The following is a 23,063-nucleotide window of genomic DNA, read 5'->3' on the forward strand; positions in this document are numbered from 1 at the left end:
TGCTGTAATGTGAAATTCCAAAACCACATTCCAAAACAGAGAAACTGCCGTATCCTTCCACTGACCGCTGCGGCACACCTGCACCAGGGCAAACCTCCGCCTGCCCCACTCCTGCTATACAGGTGAAAATAGAGCAACAGGACTGCTGATTCTTTGATTTTATTTATTTTCTGCTGTGTTTTACGTGCATCTATTTGACAGAGTGAGTGTAAACACAAAAAACTATTTTATTTTATGTGCTGGAATGTGCAGAAAATAGGTTTAAATGTTAAACAAATTTCTTCCAGTCAGAGAATGTTGCATATAATTTAATGTTTGCTTGATGCATAAAATTAAAAGATTAAAACTAATAAAACAAGTTTTAAAAAGAGACACTTTCATTTGATTACATTTTATATGATGGATTATGCAGGAAAAAGTAGAATTGGGCTGAAAGATCTATCGCTTTATCACCTATTCAGGGGATAAATCATGTTTTTAAAAGTAACTAACTAATTACTTAATCAGTTATTAATTAAGTAATCAGTAAAGTAACGGGATTACTTTTTTGGGAAGTAATCAGTAATTAGTTACTGATTACTTTTTTCAAGTAACTTGACCAACACTGGTAGAGAGCAGCAGACCAAGCATATGAAGCATGGAGCTCACTGCAATCAAACAATAGAAAGCGAGGAGAAAGGAGCGAGAACACTCCCCACCATGAATCGAAAAAGTACTGGTGGTTGCCAACTCCACTCCTCAGACTCCTAGTAGACGTGCGTATGGGAAAAAATCCTACTTCTTCCTTCAGAAAACTTGACCTCTGATCTTGACCTTGAGGTTGAGGTCACCAGGATTTGAACTCATCTGAGATTGCACCTACAGTATGAATTTCAAAATCCTACATTGTCTCGTTCACGAATTATTGCATTCACAAATTTGGGTGTCCACCCTGCCCTCCCACCCGCCCAGTGGTATGACAACAGCATCAGATATTTACAGTTGAGGGGTAAAAATGGGTGCAGTATAACTTTCCTCACCACAAAAGAGGAATCAATCACTGCTCTTGTTCATGGATATGAAAGCATTATTTGGATTTTCATACACCTTTCTCCTGGTTTGGTGCCATTTTCCACCAACCATGTCATGTTCAAAGTCACCTTAATTACATTTCTTCCCCATTCTGATGATCGATTTGAGTTTCAGCAGGTCATCTCCATATAAGGAAAATAGGAAATAATGGCTTTGACTTCATCTTCGCTGGCTTGATATGAAGAGTTTAAAAAAGCCCCGACTCTGACCTTAAAGCAGAACTATAAGACAAGGACAATAAATAATAGCTCGCTCCTCATTCTGTAAATGTCGAATCCATAACCAATAAGATGCTTTCATTTCTTTCTCTCATTTAAAAACACATTTAGGGTTTTTGCTGCAGACTCGATCTGGTATGAGCAGCAGTTCATGCTGATGGCTCACGATAGCTGTTTTTGGGCTGAAGCATAACAGACATTACTGAGTCTTTCTATTTTATCTCTGCTCCTGTGCCACTAAATTTTATCTCCAGTTTTTTTTCCATAACTGTTGCTAGTAACCAAAGCGGGTTCAGCCAAGATTTATAAAGGCCTCTTTTACTCCCAGAACTGAAGCACTGCTGTGTGTACTCCACAACAGCATAAACGTTCCATCTCAGTAGACACAGGAGAGTATTTTATGTTGTAAATGACAACCACCCTCCGTTTTGTTTTCTGCTTCTTTTTTTTGTGAGGCTGCATTCCTCTTTTATGGTTCAAAGGCTGAAATATATCACTGTCTCAAGGAAATGAAGTTAATCTAAAAATGTGGATTATGTAAGGGGAGTCTTAGCTCGAGCTAATCCTCTGCTGTCTGCCTGCCACCCTGTTGCGTGATGGCTTGGTTATTGTGGAGATGATGCGGTGTCAGGTGAACGTTGTTGTCCAAAAGAAACAGAAATATTGCCGTTGTAATATCTTTAGCCTCACATTCAATAAATCTTAGTTGTTGTTGTTGTTGTTGTTGTTGTTTTTTTAAGTTTGCATATACTTGGATTTACATAAAAATAAATGATGGCAATACTTAAGTACATGTGCAAGCAACCCGATGGCATTTAGCACAAATGAAGAGTTTGCACACAGACAGATCAGCCAAATTCTCCCTTTCTGACAAACTAAATGTACACATTGACATGTTCACTGCACTTTTACAGCTGGGGGAACTGAGCAGGTTTGCTAATGATGCAATGCACCTGATTTATTGATGTTTTAAATAGTACTTGTGCTTTTTTTTGTTGTTGTTGTGTAAAGAGGGTGGATTTCTAGTCTATTGCAGGTGGTGTCTGATAAGACAATTGGGCAGTTCTCCACTTACCCACCTCCACTCGCTTTCTCTCTCAGTATTCCCTTCTTCCCCCTGCTGACCACTCCCTGTCCACAACCATTGGACTGCACAGGCACAGCTAAATAACCAATTGGCTGCAAGGAGAATTCTGATGCAAAAGACTAGTTAATTATGCTAAGCCAAGAAAGTGATAAGAAGGCGGTTTTAAAAATTTAAAACCTTCTAAAACACACAGATACACACCGAGGCAGTGTGGTTTAAAGAGAGGCAGACCCTTTGAGGAATAAAGTGAGACTATTTCGTCAGAATAAGAAAATATTGGATGTGCAGGAAATGGAGAAGAGTTATAATTAGGATCCTCCCCTTTTCTCATAAACTTCAACCTCGGTTATTTAAATGTTCAGTGTTAAATTCTACCTTTTCTGTCTCAGTTTCAGAATAGCATAATAAACATTGAATTCAAAATTCCACTAAATTCTCTAGATGCCGGTCCTTTCCTCCCCCCACTCGGCTTTCAGTTCCTCCTCTGTTGCTGGTACTCTGCTGCCCTTTCCCCTCTCCTCTTGTTAGCTTATGTCTGTGGGCGGATAACACTGCTTCACTGATCCACAACTCATGAAACACCACTCATTTTTTCCTCCTCTTTTTCATCTCTGCCCAAAACTATCTGAGATTCAGATAATTTGTGCAGCAAACACATTAAATTACAGCCCAGAGTTGTTTTTCCATCTTTGGATTTTAGAGGAGCAGCATCCAGTATACTTTTAGCATCATTCCTCCTTGCAGATATATTCAGAACTTATTTTATTTTTGAACTATTTAGAAAACTATGACAGATCTGAGAATCTGCGTGCTTCATGTTCTTGTTGATGGTTTTTGTGCGTGTTGTTGTGAATCATAAAAAGGGTTGGTTTTTTTTTAACCATTTTACTGTTTCCAACAATCAAATCTATTAAACTCAGTGAAAGTCCAAAAACTGCCTGTGTAGTTCTGCAAAAACACTGGAAGCATGAGAACCTGCTGGTGCAGTTCTGCCTGCAGTTCTGCCTGCCAACATGATCTGCAATGTGCTTTCCTGCAGGATACTGAACAGACGCGAAGGGAGAGCTTGATCATCAGGAGTATCTCCCTACATCCTGCTTGCTTGTCTTTTTGCTTCATTTCAGACATGCTCTGCTCCATATATTAGTGTTTTGCCAGCTGCAGAGAGGTGAGGCATACTACTCACCTCTAAGGACTCAGAAACCCGAGAGTTGGCTTCTCCCATTTTTTTTCACAAAGAAAATTACCTCTGCACCTCATCAGAATGACTATTCAGAACTAACCAAAGATGGAAGGAAAGAAGAGAAAAAAAGCTAGAAAAGCATCATTCTGCTAATGATTTCTGTGCTTGCTTCAGTTCTTGGTGTGTAAATTTGTGCCAAATATATCACCCGTGCTAAACATCTGCATCTGCAAATGTAGCATGCAGAATGTGCCTCACTTCAGTACAGCCAAAGATAAGTTACATAACTTTGCTTCACTGACTTTAACAGTAACTTGTCTTCTTGATCAAATTCAGAATTCAGAAAATGAAATGTTAGAAGCTCACAGTATGTTGGGCTGAGAAATGAAGACCCCTCCTAAAAAAATGACACAGAGAAAGCAAGAAAGGGGGAGAGTGAGGTGGGATGGGATGGAGTAACAGTGGTGGGGGAAAGAGGAGAGATGGAGTATCTGTGGGAGTATAATTAACTCCATGGTCTGGCTCTCTGCAGGCCTGCGGCATACTGCTCTGAAATGCTGATTCAGTACACAGATAGACAGAATAGCATGGGCGGGAGAAAGGGGTGAGGAGAGGGAGGCAATAAGAGCAAAGGAGAGTAAAGGAGTCAGGGATGGGGTGTTGGATTGAGCATTAAAGAGGAAATTAAGCAATAGATGGCTCAGTGGAGTAAAAACTCACCAAAATTGAAAGTAAAACATAGCAGAGAGTACAGCCGTTTAACTAAGAGTGAAAGAGTTGTCTGAGATTCACTGAGCTGTGTGCAAATGTATACTTCATAATCTGAGGCAGGTTATCTGCAGTCAGTACTTGACTTTATGAAGTGCTGAACATTTGCAGATGCTTCAGAAACAGCAGCGCAAACCCTCAGCCTCACGACAACAGCGACACCTAGAGGCGTAAGTGTAAACGTGACCTGGACTGAACCCGTACAAATGCAGTTAACCCCTCAGTGCACATTAGATCCTGTTGTATTCATTCCTCTTAAAAATAAACAGACAGGAGCAGATAAACCTGACAAACTGAGCATTCTCAGGATCACAGTAGCATGCTGGGTGCTGACTCAACGTCACCGAGGTTAGTCACAGTTAAAGGTAGTCAGTCTGTCACCAGGCAGGTGGGCAGAGGCTGCTCACATCTATAATGCATCAGCTGAGTGTCAGGTAAACTAGAGACAAGGACAAAACAATGGAGGGAATGAATACTGGAGACAGATGACTGGATGGACTTTTTGTTTGTTTGTTTGTTTTAACAAAATAATCATTTCTGACTTTGTGCTGCAATATTCAGCGTTGATTTTCTGCAAGTAGGTTCATTCAGTTTGAATTATAAACTTAAAGAAACACACTCCTGTAACAAGTACACTGTTCTGGAAAAAATTACAGATGTGATCAATATTTTTCTCAAAGCCCTGCACAAAGACTGCATGCATGGATGGCATATATACAGGTTTACATCCTTCTTGGATCCAGAAGGAATATATTGCCATATATCATCAATACGTTGTCTTCTGCTTATGCAATTCAGAATTCAGGGTCGTGTGAGGCTGGTGACTATCCCAGCTGACATCACCAGTCTGTCACAGGGCTAAGACAGAAACAGACAACAATTCACGCGCACATTCACACCTAGGGCCAGTTTAGAGTTCCATTACACTAACCCCATGCATCTCTTTGGACTGTGAGAGGAGGCTTTAGTATCCACTGGGAATACACGCAAGCATGAAAAGAACATAGAGAAAGACATAACACAAGAATCAGGATTGTTAAAGAATCCTTCAGATATTTCTCAGTTTGTTGGGTTAAGTCTCATCTCTGGACAAAAAAAAGAGTAATATTCAAGCAACTATAATTTTTTGAGTCATTCTGCTCACAAACAGACTAAAGCGATGTTGCCATTTAGTCTCAACTTTTATTGCTTCACTGTTAAATCAAATAAAAACATTATACAGAAAAACAATAGTGTTCTTTTTTTAATCAAGGCACTTGCATGCAGATTAAACATGCTGATGACACATGGCTTAACTCAATTTAGAACTTGAGTCATTCAAAATGTGAAGCAAAACCGTCCTGTTGCTACTTGGACACACACATTCTCTATTTTCCCGATAGGACACAACAAAAACTAAAGTGCATTACTATGCAAAAGCACATCAGACTGTAAACTCTGCTTTCCTGAACAGAATACTACTCAGCAAACATCCACTCAATAATATCAGCTATTACCTAATAATACAAGACGTAGAGGAAGCTGATATGTTACTGATATTTTCAGTAGTGTTAAACTTTTAAGAAAAAAACAAAACAAAGAATAAAACACATTTTCAACCCTGAAAAAGCAGCTTTCACCAAAAAGCCAAGCTTACATTAAAATCCCAGCTTTGGTCTCAATAAGAAGCTGTTTGATTAAAAAGGTGTTCAACCAAGATTTAATTTAAGTTCTAGATACAACAGAGGTTTGAATTCAGAAAGGACAGGCGGTGCTTCCACAATTCACCCATGTCCAATTTCTTGACTCTGTGTGTCCGAGGTGGGTTCAGGTTGATTATTGTCACTTGGCAGATAGCCCCAAGCCCTGAGCAGAGCCACACGCTGGGCAGGAGGGGTGGAGAAGTAGTCCCTCTGTTTCTGAGAGTAGGTCTGGATTGGACTGATAATGTTTCGGTAGCTCCAATCCTGATGAGGCAGAATGGTGGGAAAATTCAGTTATACATTAATCTGACATACTCAAACTTCCCAAAGATTGGAAAACTAAAATGCAGCTTCAAAAACTAACCAATGATATGAAATTCGCCAAATTTGTCCATTTTTATCGTCATGAAATAGGAAACAGGACAACAACATGGGTCCTTTTCCACATCACCCCTACAGCGCAGACAAATCTTCTCAGAGAACAAAACCTCCATCACAGAGCACAAAACAGTTGTTGGTGTCTATCTACAGTTTGTGTGTGATGCAGGTTTTATGACTAAAAGATGTTACCTGCCAGTGAAAGTTAAAAGCCTCTAGCAGCTTTATCCTGCCCTCTCTGGATGGCACACAGTCAGGAGGAACAGGCTGCACCAGCTCAGAGCCCACCGTGACATCTCCAAACACCAACAGAGCTCGGATGGCAAACCAGCCCCCAAACCGCAGATGCACACACACTCCAAACATTTTCTAAAAGCAAAAGGATCAAAGGATCACAGCACACAAGAAAGGTAAAGACTGCCTTTCAAAAATGTACCAAGGGAGCAAACAAGAATGTGATTACTTTTTCAGCCCAGGGCTGCTCCGTCACATCAGCCTTTTGGTAGTAAAAAGCTGCTCCTGATACGTGAGCTGCAGTCTGGGCCAAGAACTTGGGCTTCCTGCTGGGCAGTAGCTCATAGTCGTACCTCACATCCACCTTCTCTCCTGGAAAACACTGCAGGGGAGGATCAAGTAAGAAATATGTTTAAATGTGAGAAAAAGTTCATGAATATGATTACAGTTGCAATCTAAATAGTTAGCCAGCATGATGATGCTGTGAGACTGTCAGAGGCTTTCCCATAAAGTTTCATGTGCTATAGGCTTCCAGTAACCTTTACACTGTGTTTAAACTGTATGCACACACAAACTGTAAGCTCATGCAATGTAAGGTTTAAGTTACAAGTGCCCTAAATTAGCAGCACTGGTTATTACAAAATATTTTTTTATATTTCCATAACAGTTGATATACCAGTATGCACAAGCGCCTTAATCAAAATTATTTTTTCAATTCTAAAATATAACTATTCTTGTTATACATTTTTGAATACGATGCTAAATTATGGTTATTTTGAATGAAATCAAAAATTACGTTTTGGTCACTGAATGTTACCATTAATGTTATGATTCATTTCTGACTTTGAGTTTGTTATTTGTCTAATAAATAACAATTCAATTTTTAATTTAAACAAGTTTTTGAGAGGTTTCTAAAATATTTTGTTTTCTTGTTTTTATGACAGGTGGTCTAATAAATCAGCATTGTTCAGTCGTGCAAAACAAAACAAAAAAAGTCACATCAGTTTTTAGTAAACACGGTGCAGAGGCAGATCATAGTATGGAAGCTTGATTCAGCGCTGAAAAAAAGTTGTTTTTTTTTTTTCATCCATAAGTCACCAGAAGTATGTGAAAATTTTGGGTTATTATTTCAAAATTATTTGAAATAATGAGTTATTTTTCTCAAGTTTGAGTTACTCTCTCAGAGGTACGAGTTCGTAAGGAGACATTTCAAGATACTTGACTCAAAATGTGATAATGACAGAAAATGTGAGTTATAGATGCCAAAAAAGGATCTGCAGGTCAGGAAAAGGGTGGCCTTTTTGCAGTGGCAGAAACAAGCTTCCACCATAACCTATTAAATTTCAGTGAATCTGATAAGAAACAGGGTGATACAAGGCACATCCTTAGTGGATGACATCTCTTTAGATTTATAGGTATTACCCTGACTGCACAGCCTTGTTCAATAATCCAGTGGGCTCATCAAACACGCGACTTCTCATGTCAAGTACAGCCAGTCTAAGCTAAGTGACTTCAATGACTGCCTGGAAACTAACTGAGACTGAACATATAGAAAATTTTAATGAGAAACAACAAAAATGAAGGAGTGACTTAGACATTTAGTATGTGAGTATTTTATTTTTCCATTTAATCCAACGTGAAGTTAATTAGAAATATTGGAAATAACATAACTGCATGGAGAGCCCCATTTTCAAAAGCCAGCACTTCTGCAAAGGCTCTTTGATAATTAAAGAAAAGCTAATTATATTAGCCAAGCTAAAAAATGTCAAAAAGAAGGAATACATGTGGTTAAATAAGTGTCTAGAATTCGAATACTGTCTCAAAATAGCAGTGCTATACAAGACTGGCCTTCAGCAGAAACCTGCACTCCAAGGCAGGATTTCATCTAGCCAGGTAACTTTAGGGTTAACCCCAGATTAAATTCAAAATCAATAGGTATAAAATCACCGCCTTCTGACCAATCAGATCTCAAGAAAATAGCATTACAATACTTGGAAGACACCTGAGACTTCTGTGTATGGGGAGTTGGAGGGTCTAAAGTTTTTCAATAGCATTTAAAGCCTTTGTATTTTCCCAGTGGAAATACCCATTGAGGTATACTGTAAGTTGAACTCACTTTGTAATACAGGCCTTAGGATGCTGGAAAAAGTCAGTAATAGTGAAAATGAATATGGACGAAAGAATGCAGGCATTTGAGAAGAATTATAATTAGGTCACTAACAGTGAATGAACTGCAGATTGAAATTAAATGAAGTGAACCACTGAAACTGATTTTTGCAATCACTACCACCATTATTATAGCCAAGTATTTTTAACCATTTTTAGTGTATTCGCTTTAGTTTTAGTTTAATTTTTGATCAGTTTCAGTGCTACTTTTAGGTTTTCCTTTATTCAGAAATGAGTGGCATTTTTCAGGGGGAAGGAGAAAGATTTAAAAACAGTATGATTTTGGAACACAACTACCCAAACATAGACGTCCTGTTTTCAATACACATGTGCATCTAGGCTCTACACTACAAAGAAACTTCAGCATACCCAGGGTATCTTTCCGTTGTCTGGACCCACTTAACCTAACAGTGGCGGTCAGACTGAGCGGTCGCACGAAGCCGCTTATCAACTCAAAAATTAACTCAGGGTTTATCAATCCAGCTACGAGCATGTTCACATGAAAGGAGTGGTACTGCCAGCATCTGACAAATCACAGACATGGATAAGTGTGCTGGCAGCTGCAGACAAATCAGTGGTATGAGTGTAGACGCTACTGAAAAGCTTCAGACCCGCCAACAGCCTGAGGGATCTTCCAGAAGTGCTATTTTCCAGTCAACTGATTGATCAGTAGGTGGTAATTTTACCCCTGTTGATCTCTAATTTGAAACATAATCGGCTTCAAAGGAGTTAGGCCTATGGTATATGTTACCATTTACCCTGGTAAGAGTTAACCCTAAAATTACCTGGATAAGCCAAGATCCTGCATTGTAGTACAGACCTCAGTGGCTTCTCATGTTGGCTTCTCATTAATAAAAAAAATGACTAAAACTAGAAATATTTCCTGTATATTTGTATATGTTATTATTATTATTATTACTACTACTATTATTATCATTATTATTATTACTACATTTTCAAAATTTAGTTTTACTTTTTAATTAGTTTAACTAAAATAACCCTGGTCACCACTCCTCCATCCTCACCTGAGAGACAGCAGAGGTGATGCATTGTCTAACACACTGGTCTATGGGGTCATTAAGCCCCTGGTAGCACCTCTGCTCGAGGAAAGGCAGAAAGGCCTCTTCAAACATGGCGGGAGTGCTGAGCACCACCACAGCCAGGGTGTCATCTGGATACGACAGGTGCAGGGTGGGAGGTAGCACAGAGTTGTACCAGCCAATCTGCAAACAGAGGGACATGTTAGGGAGTAAGAACCAAATATGTGCAGGTTACTCCATCACAAATCATCTGATTTGGCTGAAAATTTCAATTCCGCGGAAGAGATAAAAGAACAGAAAAAAAAAGATCCACGCACATTCCCTTAAAGGCAAGAACCAGTAATACGTCAGTAAACATGCAGTATTCAACCATCTATCATTATTTTTACTTGTTGTAGCATGTTTAACAATTAATATTTAAACGTAAAGATTTAACTGGGAAACATAAAAGAAATAGTTCTACGATCAGAATGATTTTTTCATACTTTTCAATATAAAACTATACAATTCATTATACCTTTAACGGGTAAACTTCAAATCCCAGATTTGTTAAACTGTCGTTTAACAGTCGTCTTACACTTTCCACGCTTACATTGGAAGCCGCCATTGTTGCGTGTCAACATTGAGCTTTGCATTGTGGGACATGGTGTTCTTTGGCCAATCAACGTCCTCGATGAAAAAGCTTAGCTTCGGGGTATATTTGAACTGTTTTTTGTTTGTTTGTTTGTTTTTGCTAACTAGAATACGTTTAGAATACAGTGTATTTTACTAAGTGAGTGTACATCGAGTACTCTGTAATTTTGAGGCTAAAAATAATTACGGATCTTTTGACTACAAAACCCAGAAGGCATGTGCCTTACGTCATACGCAATCACGTTATTGTTATGGGCTCCTGGATTTAAAAGTGGAGTCGGGAGGTTTTCTGTGAGTATCTCGATTAGCGGTAGGAAAATATGCTTATTTTCTTAATAATGTTTCAGAGACAGCATTAGAAACAATAAAGTTAACTCTATTTACTGTTTTAGAGTCGAAATTTTTTTCCTGGCTACACAAATAAAAACCCGATAGAAAAAAAATGTCGCAAATCACGGCTAACGTCTAACGTTAGCGGTATTAACTGTAAAACTTGGCCTTTACCAGTTGATGTGTATCAACATGTTTGTGTGCTGTGCATTTTGTCTATGTTAGGAAATGCTTGCTCTGCCCAGAGCTTCTCTTTCAAGCTTCTGTTCCTAGCAGCCGGACAGCGATATGCTCTATAGTTCCTAGCGGACCTGCAGATCAGTTTAATAGGCCCATTACCTTATCGACCTACAAACCGTGGCGTGGGCGAAACATAGTATAGGGGGGGCGACGTTGATTAACCTGTGTGCAACCCCTGTAATTATAATTAGCACTGTAGCAGTAATGAAATACCTGAAATTGAATCCCGGATTCATCATTTTGTCATAAGGACATTTGTGGCATCTCCTGATCACCTATGGTCCCAGGTGCAGAAAGGTTAATTGAATGTGTCGGACTTGTGATTCATGGACTGAAAAACAACAAAAAAAAGATAATTGCACGTTTTTCGTGTTTTTCCAGAAATTAAAGTGACTTATACCTCAGAGAATTGAGGAAATATTCTCATATCTACTGCTTTACTATGAGAGAATATCCATTTTCCTTCTCATGGATTATTAACAATAATTAGCGTAGGAAAATGTAATTAATTTTTTTTTATTTGTCTCTCCATCCATCCATCCATCCATCCATCCATCCACCCATTTTCTGCCACTTTTCTGGGTCTGAGTCCCATTGACAGGATTTCGAAGAGAAGCCCAAACCCCTCTCTCTGCCCACCTCATCCGGCATGTATAGGGAGACACCCGAGTGTTTGTGTGCTGGGGCCTCCTCCTGGTGAACATGACCTAACACCTCAGTTAGGAGGCATCCTTGTCAGATGTCCAAATCCACTCATCTGGCCTTTTTGATGTTGATGATCATCCCCTTAGAATTTTTTTTTATCTATAAAGTAGCCAAAAATATTAGGAAAATGCACAAACTTCAGCTAAGTCAGGTAATACGACTTTTTATTTTAACTGCATGTGAACCAGTTGTGTTTACGTTTGTAGTCATTCCCAACAGGCCTGTTTGGGAAAACTCCTGCTCTCTTTTTAATCTGAAAATGAGCTTAATACGCTGTCATATCGTGACATCCCATGTTACATTTTCCTGTGAAGCGGCTGATCGCTGTAACTAAAAACGTGCAAATGCACAGGGCTGCTGTAATTTAATCTCCCTCAAAGTGTAAGCTCTTAACTCAGCTGATACCTCGCCTACCAGGAATAACACGTGTCTAAGGTTGTGTCATTGTGGTCTAGTGGTTTTTGATGTAGCTTTAACGTATGTCAGGGCAGAAAGCTTCGTGTCAGATGATGCTCCTCGTGGATCAATAATCAGTTAAGCGACAATATTAATGAATATTTGAATTTGACAACTTCCCTTTTTGAATTCTCTTTGTAGTTCGAATGAGACATGAACTGGGACAATCAGCTGAGCTCTATTCTGTCTGTAGCAGATGGCAGTGTTGCAAAGATGAGGGTGAGTACATTTAAATACTTCTATTTGTACGTGTTGATTCATACTGAGGCAGGTTTTTTTCTGCATCACTCTGAACAGTACTTCTGTGAAGCCAAAACAAAGTTCACATCACACAATGTTCATCAATCGCTGACAATAAAAAAAGGCTCGGTGTTGATATTTACATAAATAAAGGTGCATATCAAAGCACAGTAGCATCTGCAAAACCTGTTAAAAACGTCATTTTATTTTATATATTTCACATGCTTGTCTGCACCCTGTTGTTTGATAAGCTCTGGCATTGACCACAGGAGAACCTTCTCTGATCCCTTGTGATCAGTTCCCGTAGCGATCTGTAGATGGCAGCAGTGCTCTATTAAAGTGATTTTAAATTAAGACAGTGTAGATAGAAGACTTTGGGAAGTACCCTTTGAATGTAAAAAAAAAAAAAACAACTTCTGTCTCTAACAGGAGAGGTTGACGCCAACGGGGAAATTCTTCAAAGGAGGCGAAGGTGAGCGTAGCATTTTAAATTTCTCAATATGACTAGAAGGGGAAATTACCCTTAACTTGTCATTGTTTATGTTAAGTTGACTTCCTTTCTTTCAGAGTTAACGAAATACTGTAGGCGCAACAGTTGTTTGAACCATCTAAGTGATTTCCACTCTTCCTTTTCAGATTTGTTTCCAGTGCGCGAGAGAGGTTGTGATTCAGATTCAGACCCCCCTGCTCTTCCTCCTCGAGCACCACTTCTCCGACAGACTTCCCCAACTTTCAGTCCTGGTGTGCAGTGGGCAGACTTGGCTTCTGTCCAGTCACAGCTCCAGATACAGAGCCAGGTGTGTTTATTTGTTTAACACTGAGAACTAAATAGCAATATATTTATGGTATTTAACAGATTGTTTGATTTGAGCAGTGACTCATTTTCTCTTCCCAAAATCTTTCAAAGGCGATTGATTCCCTCACCCAGAGGCTCCATGATTTGGAAAGGGAGAAGCACTCTCAGCAATGTCACATTCAGGTGCTTCAAGGTAACCGTTACTGTGTCATATTACTTTTCTCATAAACACATCTCACTCCACTTTGTCAACTACAAGAAATTAGAGATGGCACGATACCACTTTTTTATGTCCAATACCGATATATCATAAATTTGGATATTGGCCGATACCGATATGAATCCGATATAGTGTGTTTTTTTTTTTTTTTTTTAATCAATAAAACTGTTTTTTGTTTTTTTATATCTTGCTGCATTTTGTATAAGTTCAAACTCAAGTTTAAAAAAAACCCCACTAAAGCTATTCTGTTATACCTGTATGCAAAAAATACACTGCACCCAAAATATTTCATAGTTCAGCAATACTGATCAATCTAATAAACTTAAATCTACTCCATCCTCCCTATTCTGGTATTTTAAAGAGTAAGCAACCTAGGGTTGCAAACTCCCAGCAAAAAAAAAAAAAAAAAAAAAGGGAACCACCCCCCACCTCATGATGCTTAATTGACATAATCAACTTTAATTTGATGCAGTGTGAAAAAAAAAAAAAAAAAATGCACAGAAATCAATTATTTTTCTACAATATTTAAATAGATTCAACATCTTTCTTCAACAGAACTGCAGACTGCACAGATGGTACCTTCCCAAAGGAAAAAGTACAATAGCTTACTAGGGTATATTAGACTTAACAGTTACTATATACAGTAATGGACTTCTATACATTTTACATCAGATTAAAACTTTGGTTGTAAGATTCAGATAATTATTTATTAAAAGCTAGACATTTTAAATGAGAATAAGAAAGAAAACTACGTTTTTGTGCCCCCTTTTCCCTGTTCATGCCCTATCGGCCCCCCTGGCTAAACTTTGCTAGATCCGCCCCTGCACAGTTACCAGCCGTCAGCTGCGTAGAAAAGGATCCTGGTCTAGAAAGTAATATTAAATAAATTCTAATAACAGCTTATCAAGGTTAAACGTGCTGCTGTTGTTCAGCAGCTGGTTTCCTCTTTCTGGCGCGAATTGGGCAATAAACAAACAAGAGAGACGGACTCACGACAGAAAAACCGATCAGCTGATCATTAATCAGTTTCACGATTGAAGTAGCAGCTGGAGAGGGAGGGAGAGAGAGAGGCAGTCGCTCCATATATCGGTTGTTAAGCTTAACGCTGGAATGCTTTACAAACATTCAGAGATGAACTTACACACTTGCTTTACTTCTCTCTGGGATAACTTTCTCGGAGATGAAATGCCGGTTTGGTAGCGAGGCTCCAAATGCTCAACCAGACCGCCGACAGGTCCCGCACGCCACAGCCGCTCTATCACATGATGCATTCTGCTCCGACATGCTACGGTTATGAGCCGAGTTATGCCACGTCGCAAGTTTTGTGAGGTGATTTTTGATATTTAATGGGTCGGATTACATTTTTTTATTTCTCTCCGATATCCGATCCAGTAATTTAGGTCAGTATCGGACCGATACGTAATATCGGATCGGTCCATCTCTACAAGAAATGAACTGTTACCAGATTCAGAAGTGTTGAGAGTCATCATCCAAACTGAGGTGTCAGGTCACAAACGATGCGCCCAAAGCATGTAGCATTTTAATGTAAATTAGTTGTTATCACATAGTTTTTGTGTTGCTCTTCTCCATTTTAGACATTACATGTGATGAGCTTCAGATTACAGTACAAACAATCCTTGAATTTTATCGTTTTTACCTACCCTAAGGCATTTATGTTCATATATCCACTGGATATATCCATATATCCAGTTTAACAAACTGTGGTTGGCTCATTAATTAGTTATGTATCCACGAGGTGAAGGTAGAATCCACCTCACCTTCTCAAGCTTGTTTCTCAAAATCTGAGGTTGAAGAGTTTTAAACACGTTAAAAAAATAAGAAAAGATAAACCGCATGTTGCCACCAGGCTTGTCCAAAAGAATTAAGTCTAGTGTTACCCTGTTGTCCAAACTATAAAGGCTCCAGTGCATGCTGGACTTGTGGTGTCAGAAAGGGAAAGAGTAGCCTCTGCATTGTCTTCATGATATGGGAAGTGGCGGTAAATGGTCTGTAGTTGTTGATCACGGTCAGCTGCCTTGAGCACTGGCACAGGACGGTTGGAACTCTTCTGAACTAAGGTTGAAGATAGTGTGCAGAGGCACTGCCATCTGAGATACAGTCTTTAAATAGCCTGGGACTTACCCCAGCTGCTTTCCTAGAGTGCAGCCTCCTCCGCTCTGCTTTCACCTCATTCACTGTAAAGAACAGCTGAGGAGAAGCTGGTGTAGAAGGTGCTGCAGCTGTAGTGTGCTTAGTGAGGATGGTGCTGGAGATGCTGGACTGGCAGAAGTGGCAGAGTGCCAAGTTCAAACCAGTTATAAAACAGGTTAAACTCATATGCTATGTCCTGGGGGCTGGCTACTCTTCCTCTTGAAGCCAGTCATGGTGTTCATTCTCCCACACATATCTTTGATGTTGCTGCATGGTAGTTTCCCCTCCAGCTTCCTGTTATTGTCTCCCTTTACCTGTTAAAACTGCCTCTCAGGTTGTGCTTCCTTTTCGTGGTTTAGTAGGCACTTGATACTGCTAGCAGATGATTTGCAGCAAACAGTTCTTACTGGCACAGCAACATCCCTGCAGAGGTTTATGTAGTCAGTTCTCTTTTACATTCTCTATATGTACATATTGGAAAAAATAACAACACTCAGACGGTGTAGCTGAAGTCTAAGATTGTGACTCACACAGATTACTTTGTGGACATGGTGACATTATTTGACATTTTGACCACATTTAATATGATGATCAGCTTCTGTAACATTATATAACTGACAGAAATTAGGAAAAGCATAATATGCTTTTCCTAAAAAACTTGGAGGTGCTTAAAGTTTTAGTTTACATTAAATACAGTTCGGCCCACTTCCACTCTACTCTAACAGGTTCACTTAGCTGTCTCAGGAGAGATGCAGAAAAAGTTAGCCAATAGCTAAACACTTGCAGCTACAGGAAGCAAGTGGATTTACAGGAAAATATGGTCTCAATTTTGTGAGCCATCAGCACTTACAGCACCGCTTGAAAGAGATGAGTCCTAGCAAACTTTATTTGTTATTGGCCCGCCTCTATTTTCTCTACTCACTATCCACCCTTTCTCTCTACAGCCTGGGAAAACTGCTAAGTGTATTCAGCCAGAATGGATTCATTCATAATTAAAGATATTGATGAATTATTCTGGTTTGTCTGCAAGGGTAATGGAAGGAGCTGTAAAGTAGAAAAAAAATCAGCTGGTCCTAGATATCTATCTATCTTTTCCAGACGAGGTTCACAGGCTGCGTGAGGAGTTGAGAGAAAGGGATAGACAAAGGGAGGAATGGAGGAGAGGACAAAGCCCAGGAGCAGAGAGAAGGATGGAGCAGTGGAGAAGGGAAGTTGGACGTGAACTGAACAGTCTAAGGGGACACATCACCCGAGCCACGTCGCTAGGCAACCTGGAGGAGAGGTGCATTAGGGGTGGAGCTGGGGGAGGTGACTGGAGACTGAAATGATGATAGGTCCAACCCTAAATTGACATTAAAATGTTTACATCTCTTAATAAGAGATGGCTATTACAGAGTTGTGTGAGTGTCATTTACTTTCTCTTTTTCCCAGTTTTAGCTCAAAGCTCCGCCGAGAGGAGCTGGAACAGCTGCGCAGAGAATTGGACCAACTAAAAACACGGCTAAGTGAGTCTCTCACACACACATTCCTTGCATTCATTCAGCGAGACTGCACATGTCCTTTTCCACTGTTGGTTTACAAAGGAAAAGCAAGAACCATCTTGCTTGGAACATCTGCTCTTTCTTTTACCCTTGACAGGGAGACAGGAGGAGGACATGTTTCTCCAGCAGGCACAGGCCAGGGAGACCAGGAGACTGTACGAACACAGCTGCAAGGTACACATTGTAACTCACAGCCAGTGTTTTCTTGTGGGTTTGTGGTTTTGATTCTTTCAGATGCTTAATCTTTCTCTGTGTGATTTATTCAGACTCTGGAGGAGCTGACAGACAGCTACAGAATTCACAACACTGATCTGACAAAGACAGTCTTACAGTATTCTCACACACAGCAAGAGGTTCGCCAGATCAGGTATATGTGTAACCATGTATAGTCTGTGTGTATCTAGTTTTTTTTTTTTTCTTGTCTTGTATTACATATGTTACTGTAAATCACTTACACCAGATCAACTGTGTCAGAACTGAAGGATGAGGTCAGAAGTCTCGTTCTCCGAGGATGTGAACCAACATCACCTCTGCCTTCAGCCCACACATCAAGTAAGTGCCATCCTTTCTGTTTCTGTTGAACACAGATGCACAGCATAATAAACCATGTTTGGGGGTTTTTTGCTGTTTGATTTAGGGGCATCACCACTCCCACTCTCTCACAGCCATAAGAGAGTGGTTAAAGTTGAAGAGGCGGACTCTGACTCAGAAGACCTTAGCCTGACCCCGAGCCTGGCGGAGATCAGCTCAGATGATCTCTCATGGCTGGAAGACCCTGGTAAGAATTTATCTTTTTGGAATGAAAAAATGCACTGAAGCCCGGTGGCCTAGTGCACCTAAAGTCACAGCAATACCACATGTGTGCATCATAGTATTCTTGCAAATCAACCTTTTGGTGCAAATACAGCACATGTTCTGACAGTTAAACCACCTGTCACATCAACATAAACGTTGGAAAAGCAGAAGAGGAAAGCAGATGTGCACGACCTGATGGCGGTTTTAACAAGATGAGACTAGTCATTCCCTCTCCCGCCACTCTCCCACACATCTGGCTCAACCTTCAGTCTTATTCAACCCAGTAGGTGTGACTCAGTGCAGAGAGTACACTACAGTCTTTGCCAATTTAGCTTACAGTGAAATAAGCCCTGTTTAGACATGACTCCTTTCCATTGATCTGACAGTATATCTAAACCATGTGATCTGTTGAAGTCAGAGCTGCAGTCTTACTGGTTTGGACCTTGTTTTGGTATAATTGTCAATACAAGTCTGAACTGCACACAGTCATATCAACAGATAATCACTGACAATGCACTTGACTGGGAATCTTTGTGAGTTGCCCACCACACTGGCCTAAACACCAATTTTTTATGTAGCATGCATAATGCAGTTTTTGTCAGCAACTCTGTTTCTAATTCACAAATACATTTATATATGGTGTATTTTCCCCAAAGAGAAGTCCCCCCCCCCCCACACACACACACACACACACACACACACAGCAGACACACACAAAAATTCACAAATATGGTTGAACTATATATTTGCTTAATTTTTTGTATATATGGCAAATATTGCTTTCTCTGTTGCTGTGGTATGTATGTCTGCTCTGAAGCAATAAGGGATATAACATAAATATAGCCTATACCTGAAAGACTTCGTAAATACACTTTAATAGGCAGCAATAAATAACCCCAATTCCAAAAAAATTGGGACACTGTGTGAAAATGTGGGGGGAAAAACTGAATGCAATGATTTGCAAATCTCATAAACCCATGTGTTATTCACAGTAAAACTTGGAAAACATCAAATGGTTAAACTGAGAAAATGTAGCATTTTAAGAAAAAAAAAAAAAGGGTCATTTTGAATTTGATGGCATTATGTCTCATGTCTCCTCTGCTTTTACCAACAGTCCATAAACATCTGGGAGCTGAGGAGAGGAATGTTGCCTCGTTCTTGTCTGATAATAGTCCGGGCTCTTCTTTGTTGTATTTTTCATTTCATGATGCTCCAAACCTGTATATACCTTTGAGTATTGATGTTGCATAGACAGTAATGCACCAGTCAGAGATGCAACATGAGCACTGATAACAAGCGAGATGGTCCTGGCATCCGTCCTTTCCCAAAAGAATTGCAAATTTGGATTTATGTGGCAATAGAATAATTTTCCATTTTGCCTCCGTCCATTTTCAATGAGCTTTGGCCCAGAGAATAAGGTAGTGTTTCTAGATCATGTTCACATGATATGGTTTCTTCTCTTTGACCTGCTTTTATGGATGGCATGGGGAAGTTCATGACAGAATCATGGCCCATTTTAATTCAGTGCCAGCTGAGAGCCCATAGATCATGGACTTTCAATATTGATTTTCTGTCTTTTTCCATGCGCACAGAGATTTCTCCAGATTCTGTGAATCTGTTGATAATATTATGTACTGTAGATGATGAGGCAGTCTTTGATATTTTACATTGAGGAATATTAAATTGCTTCATAATTTGTAGACAGTTTTTTTTGTTTATTTTTTGCCGATCTTTACTCCTGAGAAACTGACTGTCTAAGATGCTCTTTTATATGATAATATTACTGACCTGTTGCCAGTTAACCTAACTAGTTATAAAATTTACCTCTAATTTCTTTTTTAGTCCATACAGCCCCCCCCTTTTTCCTGCCCGTGTCCCAACATTTTTCATATGTATTTCTACCATCAAATTCAAAATTAGCTAATATTTTCAATGGAAAATATCAAAGTTTTAAACATGTAATATGTTTTTTATGTTCTATTGTAAATAAAATATGGGTTTATGAGATTTGTAAATCATTGATCTGTTTAACAGTGTGCCATCTTTTTTGGAATTGAAGTTGGACCATGCCTGAAAAGGACTTTAAAGTAATAGATTGACATGTCAGGAAATAAAATATGCTTTTAGGTTTCTTTCCAAGAGTTAAAAGAAAACCTTAATACCACTACAGTCCTGGAGAATATCCTTGCTCTTCTACTCTCAGAGGATTTGCTAGAGATGAGTTCTGCCAAGATCTTGAAGATGATATTTCATTGTTATTTTACAATCTAGTTTGATGTATTGTAAAACTACAGGTAGTTGATATTGGTAGATGATTTTGTAGGGATTAACTGTAAGCATGTTAATGTTAAAGGAAAAATGTGTTACTGGGATACAACAACGCTTGTGGTCACCTCATTAACAGTCTTTATGCTAAGCTAACCATATCCTTTTGTAACTTCATCTTACATGAACCATGACCAGTGAAGAGATGCACACAAAAAAAACAGTAGTTTTAAAAAATTAAATGACCAAACAAAAAACTTGAAATTAGATATAAAATATACAGGATTATATAATTTGCTGGTGATAGTGAGTGTAGCATGTCACTGTCAGCAGGCTGGTGTCCTTCTGTGTTCTTCCGTCTGCAGAAAAAACACTAAAGCTCTCATTTCCTCTCCAACGGTCTCTGCAAAGCCGGTCATTTCTCTGGGAAATTTAGTACTCTGTGCCTGTGTGAGCTCATGCACTGCTCGCCCTGAGACTTACTGTAACAGAGGGTTGACGTTCCCGGAAGAGATTACCATCACTGCTCTAAATGTTTCCCAGAGTGATTTGGGACCACGAAGCCAGGATAATTTGACAATTGTATCCGCACACACTTGCACACGCACTCGTGCCGGTGCATAGTTGTTAAGGGAAAACATTTGAATCTTTTCCAACCCAATCCCAGATGGTACCACAGCAATGAGGTACTCGCGTACACAAAATTAACCGCTCTTCTTTGCTCCTTGTGTCTGCCAGCTCTTCATCAGAAGCCCAGAGCACGTCTGAGTATTCAGTCCAGGCGGAGTGACTTTGCTGGTCCTGGATCAGATGTGGATGGTGATGACAACGATGATAATGATGGTGATGATGATCTTGAAGATGATGTGAATGCAGATTTGGGATCTGACCTAAGTCTTGATGAGCTTTGACCTTTATGTGTTGTGAGTTTTTTGGAAAAGGTGAAGACTGAGGAAGCATTCAGCAAGAAAAAGACAGCAGACAGCGTTGTTGCTTCGTCATTGCCGAGCGTGATGAGAAATTAAATGAGGTGCATAAAATGTGAGATAAAACTTGATAAATTCAAAAATGAGTATTGACTGTACATAAAGGAAAGCGAGTAATTAGATCATTTTACCTATTGCTGTTACAGAGCTGCTTGGATATGATGATTTTTTTCTGGGGGGGAGCTTTATTTGAATGCAGTTTAACAGTTTTTGTGAGAGTGCCAGAAGTGTTGGACTAAGGACAGATCACTAAGTGTGAGGCTATTTTAAATTTCTTTTTTTAAACTGGTCTCGTTTGAATCGCCCACTCTCCTTCTCGTTTGTTTGTTTGTTTAAAGTACTCATCATCAAAGCATTTTTTTCTCCACTCAGTCTATTTAGTGTTATCAGGTACAGTTTAGGATTGTAAAATCTTCTGTTCCCATATGCGCAGACTGATAGGATGCAGGGAACCACTTGAGGTGACAGTCAGTTGTTTAAATAGTTCTTTGTATGACCTTTGATATAAAACCTTTTTTTCTCCCATTATTGTGGAGCTTTGTGTCAGTATAGAAGCACTTTTGTAAGGTGCATTATTTTTGCAGTGTGAGGCACTAAAAGAATACGTTTTAATTGTTGCCACACCCTCTGCCCGCATGTTGCGCGCTACTGGCAGAAAATTATGGGTCCTACTGGAGTTCAGGATAGAACTGCTGCAATTGGTCTGCTAAACCACAAAGTTTGGCTTTAGGCATGACAAAATTAAAAATAGTTATGTTTAGGTTTGTTATGATTACAGATTGTTGGGGTTAGGTGAAACTTTGATGTGGTTAAGGTTTGGGCTGGACTCGCATCTTTGCCCATAGCGACAGTGGGATGCATAATGAGACATAACTAATCACTTGGATTTGAAGAGCACACCACTGGTTTGCAAGCTTAGAGCACCGTGATATACTCAGATTGAGTTAAGTTGGTATTTTATAACTGGGACTTGGATCACTTTATAGACAGCTCTTGCGTTTAAAGTTCTGGTGAATGTCATGACTCTGTATTAAAAGTAACTGTAAGTCTTCTCTGTGAAACTAATGGATATTTAATGGATTTTTCGTCTTGCATAATGCACTCTTCAGTCCAGAAGGAATCTGATGAGGGATGGGATTTTGGTTCCTGGTAATGTAACTGAAGTGAGGTAGGAGTGGAGTGAGATAAAATAAATAGGAATCAAAAGCCATTACCATTATCAAGGCGCCGGTGCCCATCAGTCTCCACTTCGAACTCCATATACCCACAACTCAGCAAGGCAGTTGAAGGCCCCTTTATTGCTACAGTGTCTGACATGAATCACACTGCGCCAGGCTACGTGTCAAGCTGTTAAATATTTCAGCTTCCAGACACCCCCCATCAAGGATCCCAGACCACAGTGCAGAGCTGCAGGCAGCTGACAGCCAGGTTAGGTATTCAGTGGGGTGCATGCATTCAGGCTTCAACAGTATTGACCACATACACATTGTCCACCTCACTAACAAGACAGATTGTCTTAGTAGTCTGTAGTGAGCAATACAATACCTTCTAAAAAACCAGAGCAGAGCGTATTTTTCACAATCCACTGTAACACTATCTTTGTATAGCTGTTAATTTTGTTGTGTAAGCCATTTAATGTAGAAAAAACTCATCTATTTGTTATTGTGTCCACATAATGGCTAATGAATCAGACCCTTTTACTGCCATTTTATGGTGTTTGCCAAGTATTGTGCGGTTAGGCTACAGTAAAGCAGAGCACTGATTCATTTATTCAAGATGTGTAAAAGAAATGTTTTACGTTTTGTCTCCAAAAATAAAAGTCTGTTTTAAAAGAAGAGACTCTTTTCCATTGTGATTTCTTTGGTGCTGAAGTGAAAA

At 39.5% G+C, this 23,063-nt stretch overlaps 2 protein-coding genes across 4 annotated transcripts; one reads left to right on the forward strand and one right to left on the reverse strand.

Annotated features, from left to right (window-relative positions):
- Positions 1-5,497: 5,497 nt before the first annotated feature.
- mmachc (metabolism of cobalamin associated C) lies at positions 5,498-10,467 on the reverse strand. Its single transcript, XM_084921330.1, has 5 exons — positions 10,345-10,467; positions 9,813-10,010; positions 6,851-7,003; positions 6,580-6,756; positions 5,498-6,273 (listed from the first exon to the last, which is right to left on the reverse strand). The coding sequence occupies exons 1-5, from the start codon at positions 10,432-10,434 to the stop codon at positions 6,091-6,093; spliced, it is 801 nt and encodes a 266-aa protein (XP_084777456.1). The 5' UTR covers positions 10,435-10,467; the 3' UTR covers positions 5,498-6,090.
- A 158-nt stretch (positions 10,468-10,625) lies between these two features.
- LOC146362013 (uncharacterized) lies at positions 10,626-23,022 on the forward strand. Of its 3 annotated transcripts, none has more exons than XM_084921327.1 (13): positions 10,666-10,751; positions 11,632-11,886; positions 12,333-12,410; positions 12,861-12,903; positions 13,068-13,228; positions 13,339-13,420; positions 16,697-16,880; positions 17,030-17,103; positions 17,237-17,313; positions 17,406-17,506; positions 17,600-17,691; positions 17,777-17,917; positions 20,938-23,022. In XM_084921327.1, the coding sequence occupies exons 3-13, from the start codon at positions 12,345-12,347 to the stop codon at positions 21,108-21,110; spliced, it is 1,194 nt and encodes a 397-aa protein (XP_084777453.1). In that variant the 5' UTR covers positions 10,666-10,751; positions 11,632-11,886; positions 12,333-12,344; the 3' UTR covers positions 21,111-23,022. The 3 variants fall into 3 exon arrangements, with proteins under 3 accessions (XP_084777454.1, XP_084777453.1, XP_084777452.1); XM_084921326.1 differs by having other exon boundaries at positions 10,690-10,751; positions 11,620-11,886; XM_084921328.1 differs by lacking the exon at positions 11,632-11,886 and having other exon boundaries at positions 10,626-10,751.
- Positions 23,023-23,063: the final 41 nt, after the last annotated feature.

This window comes from Perissodus microlepis, chromosome 23 (assembly GCF_051167445.1).
Source record: "Perissodus microlepis isolate ML-2025 ecotype Zambia chromosome 23, ASM5116744v1, whole genome shotgun sequence".
In the NCBI taxonomy this organism is placed as follows: Eukaryota; Metazoa; Chordata; class Actinopteri; order Cichliformes; family Cichlidae; genus Perissodus; species Perissodus microlepis.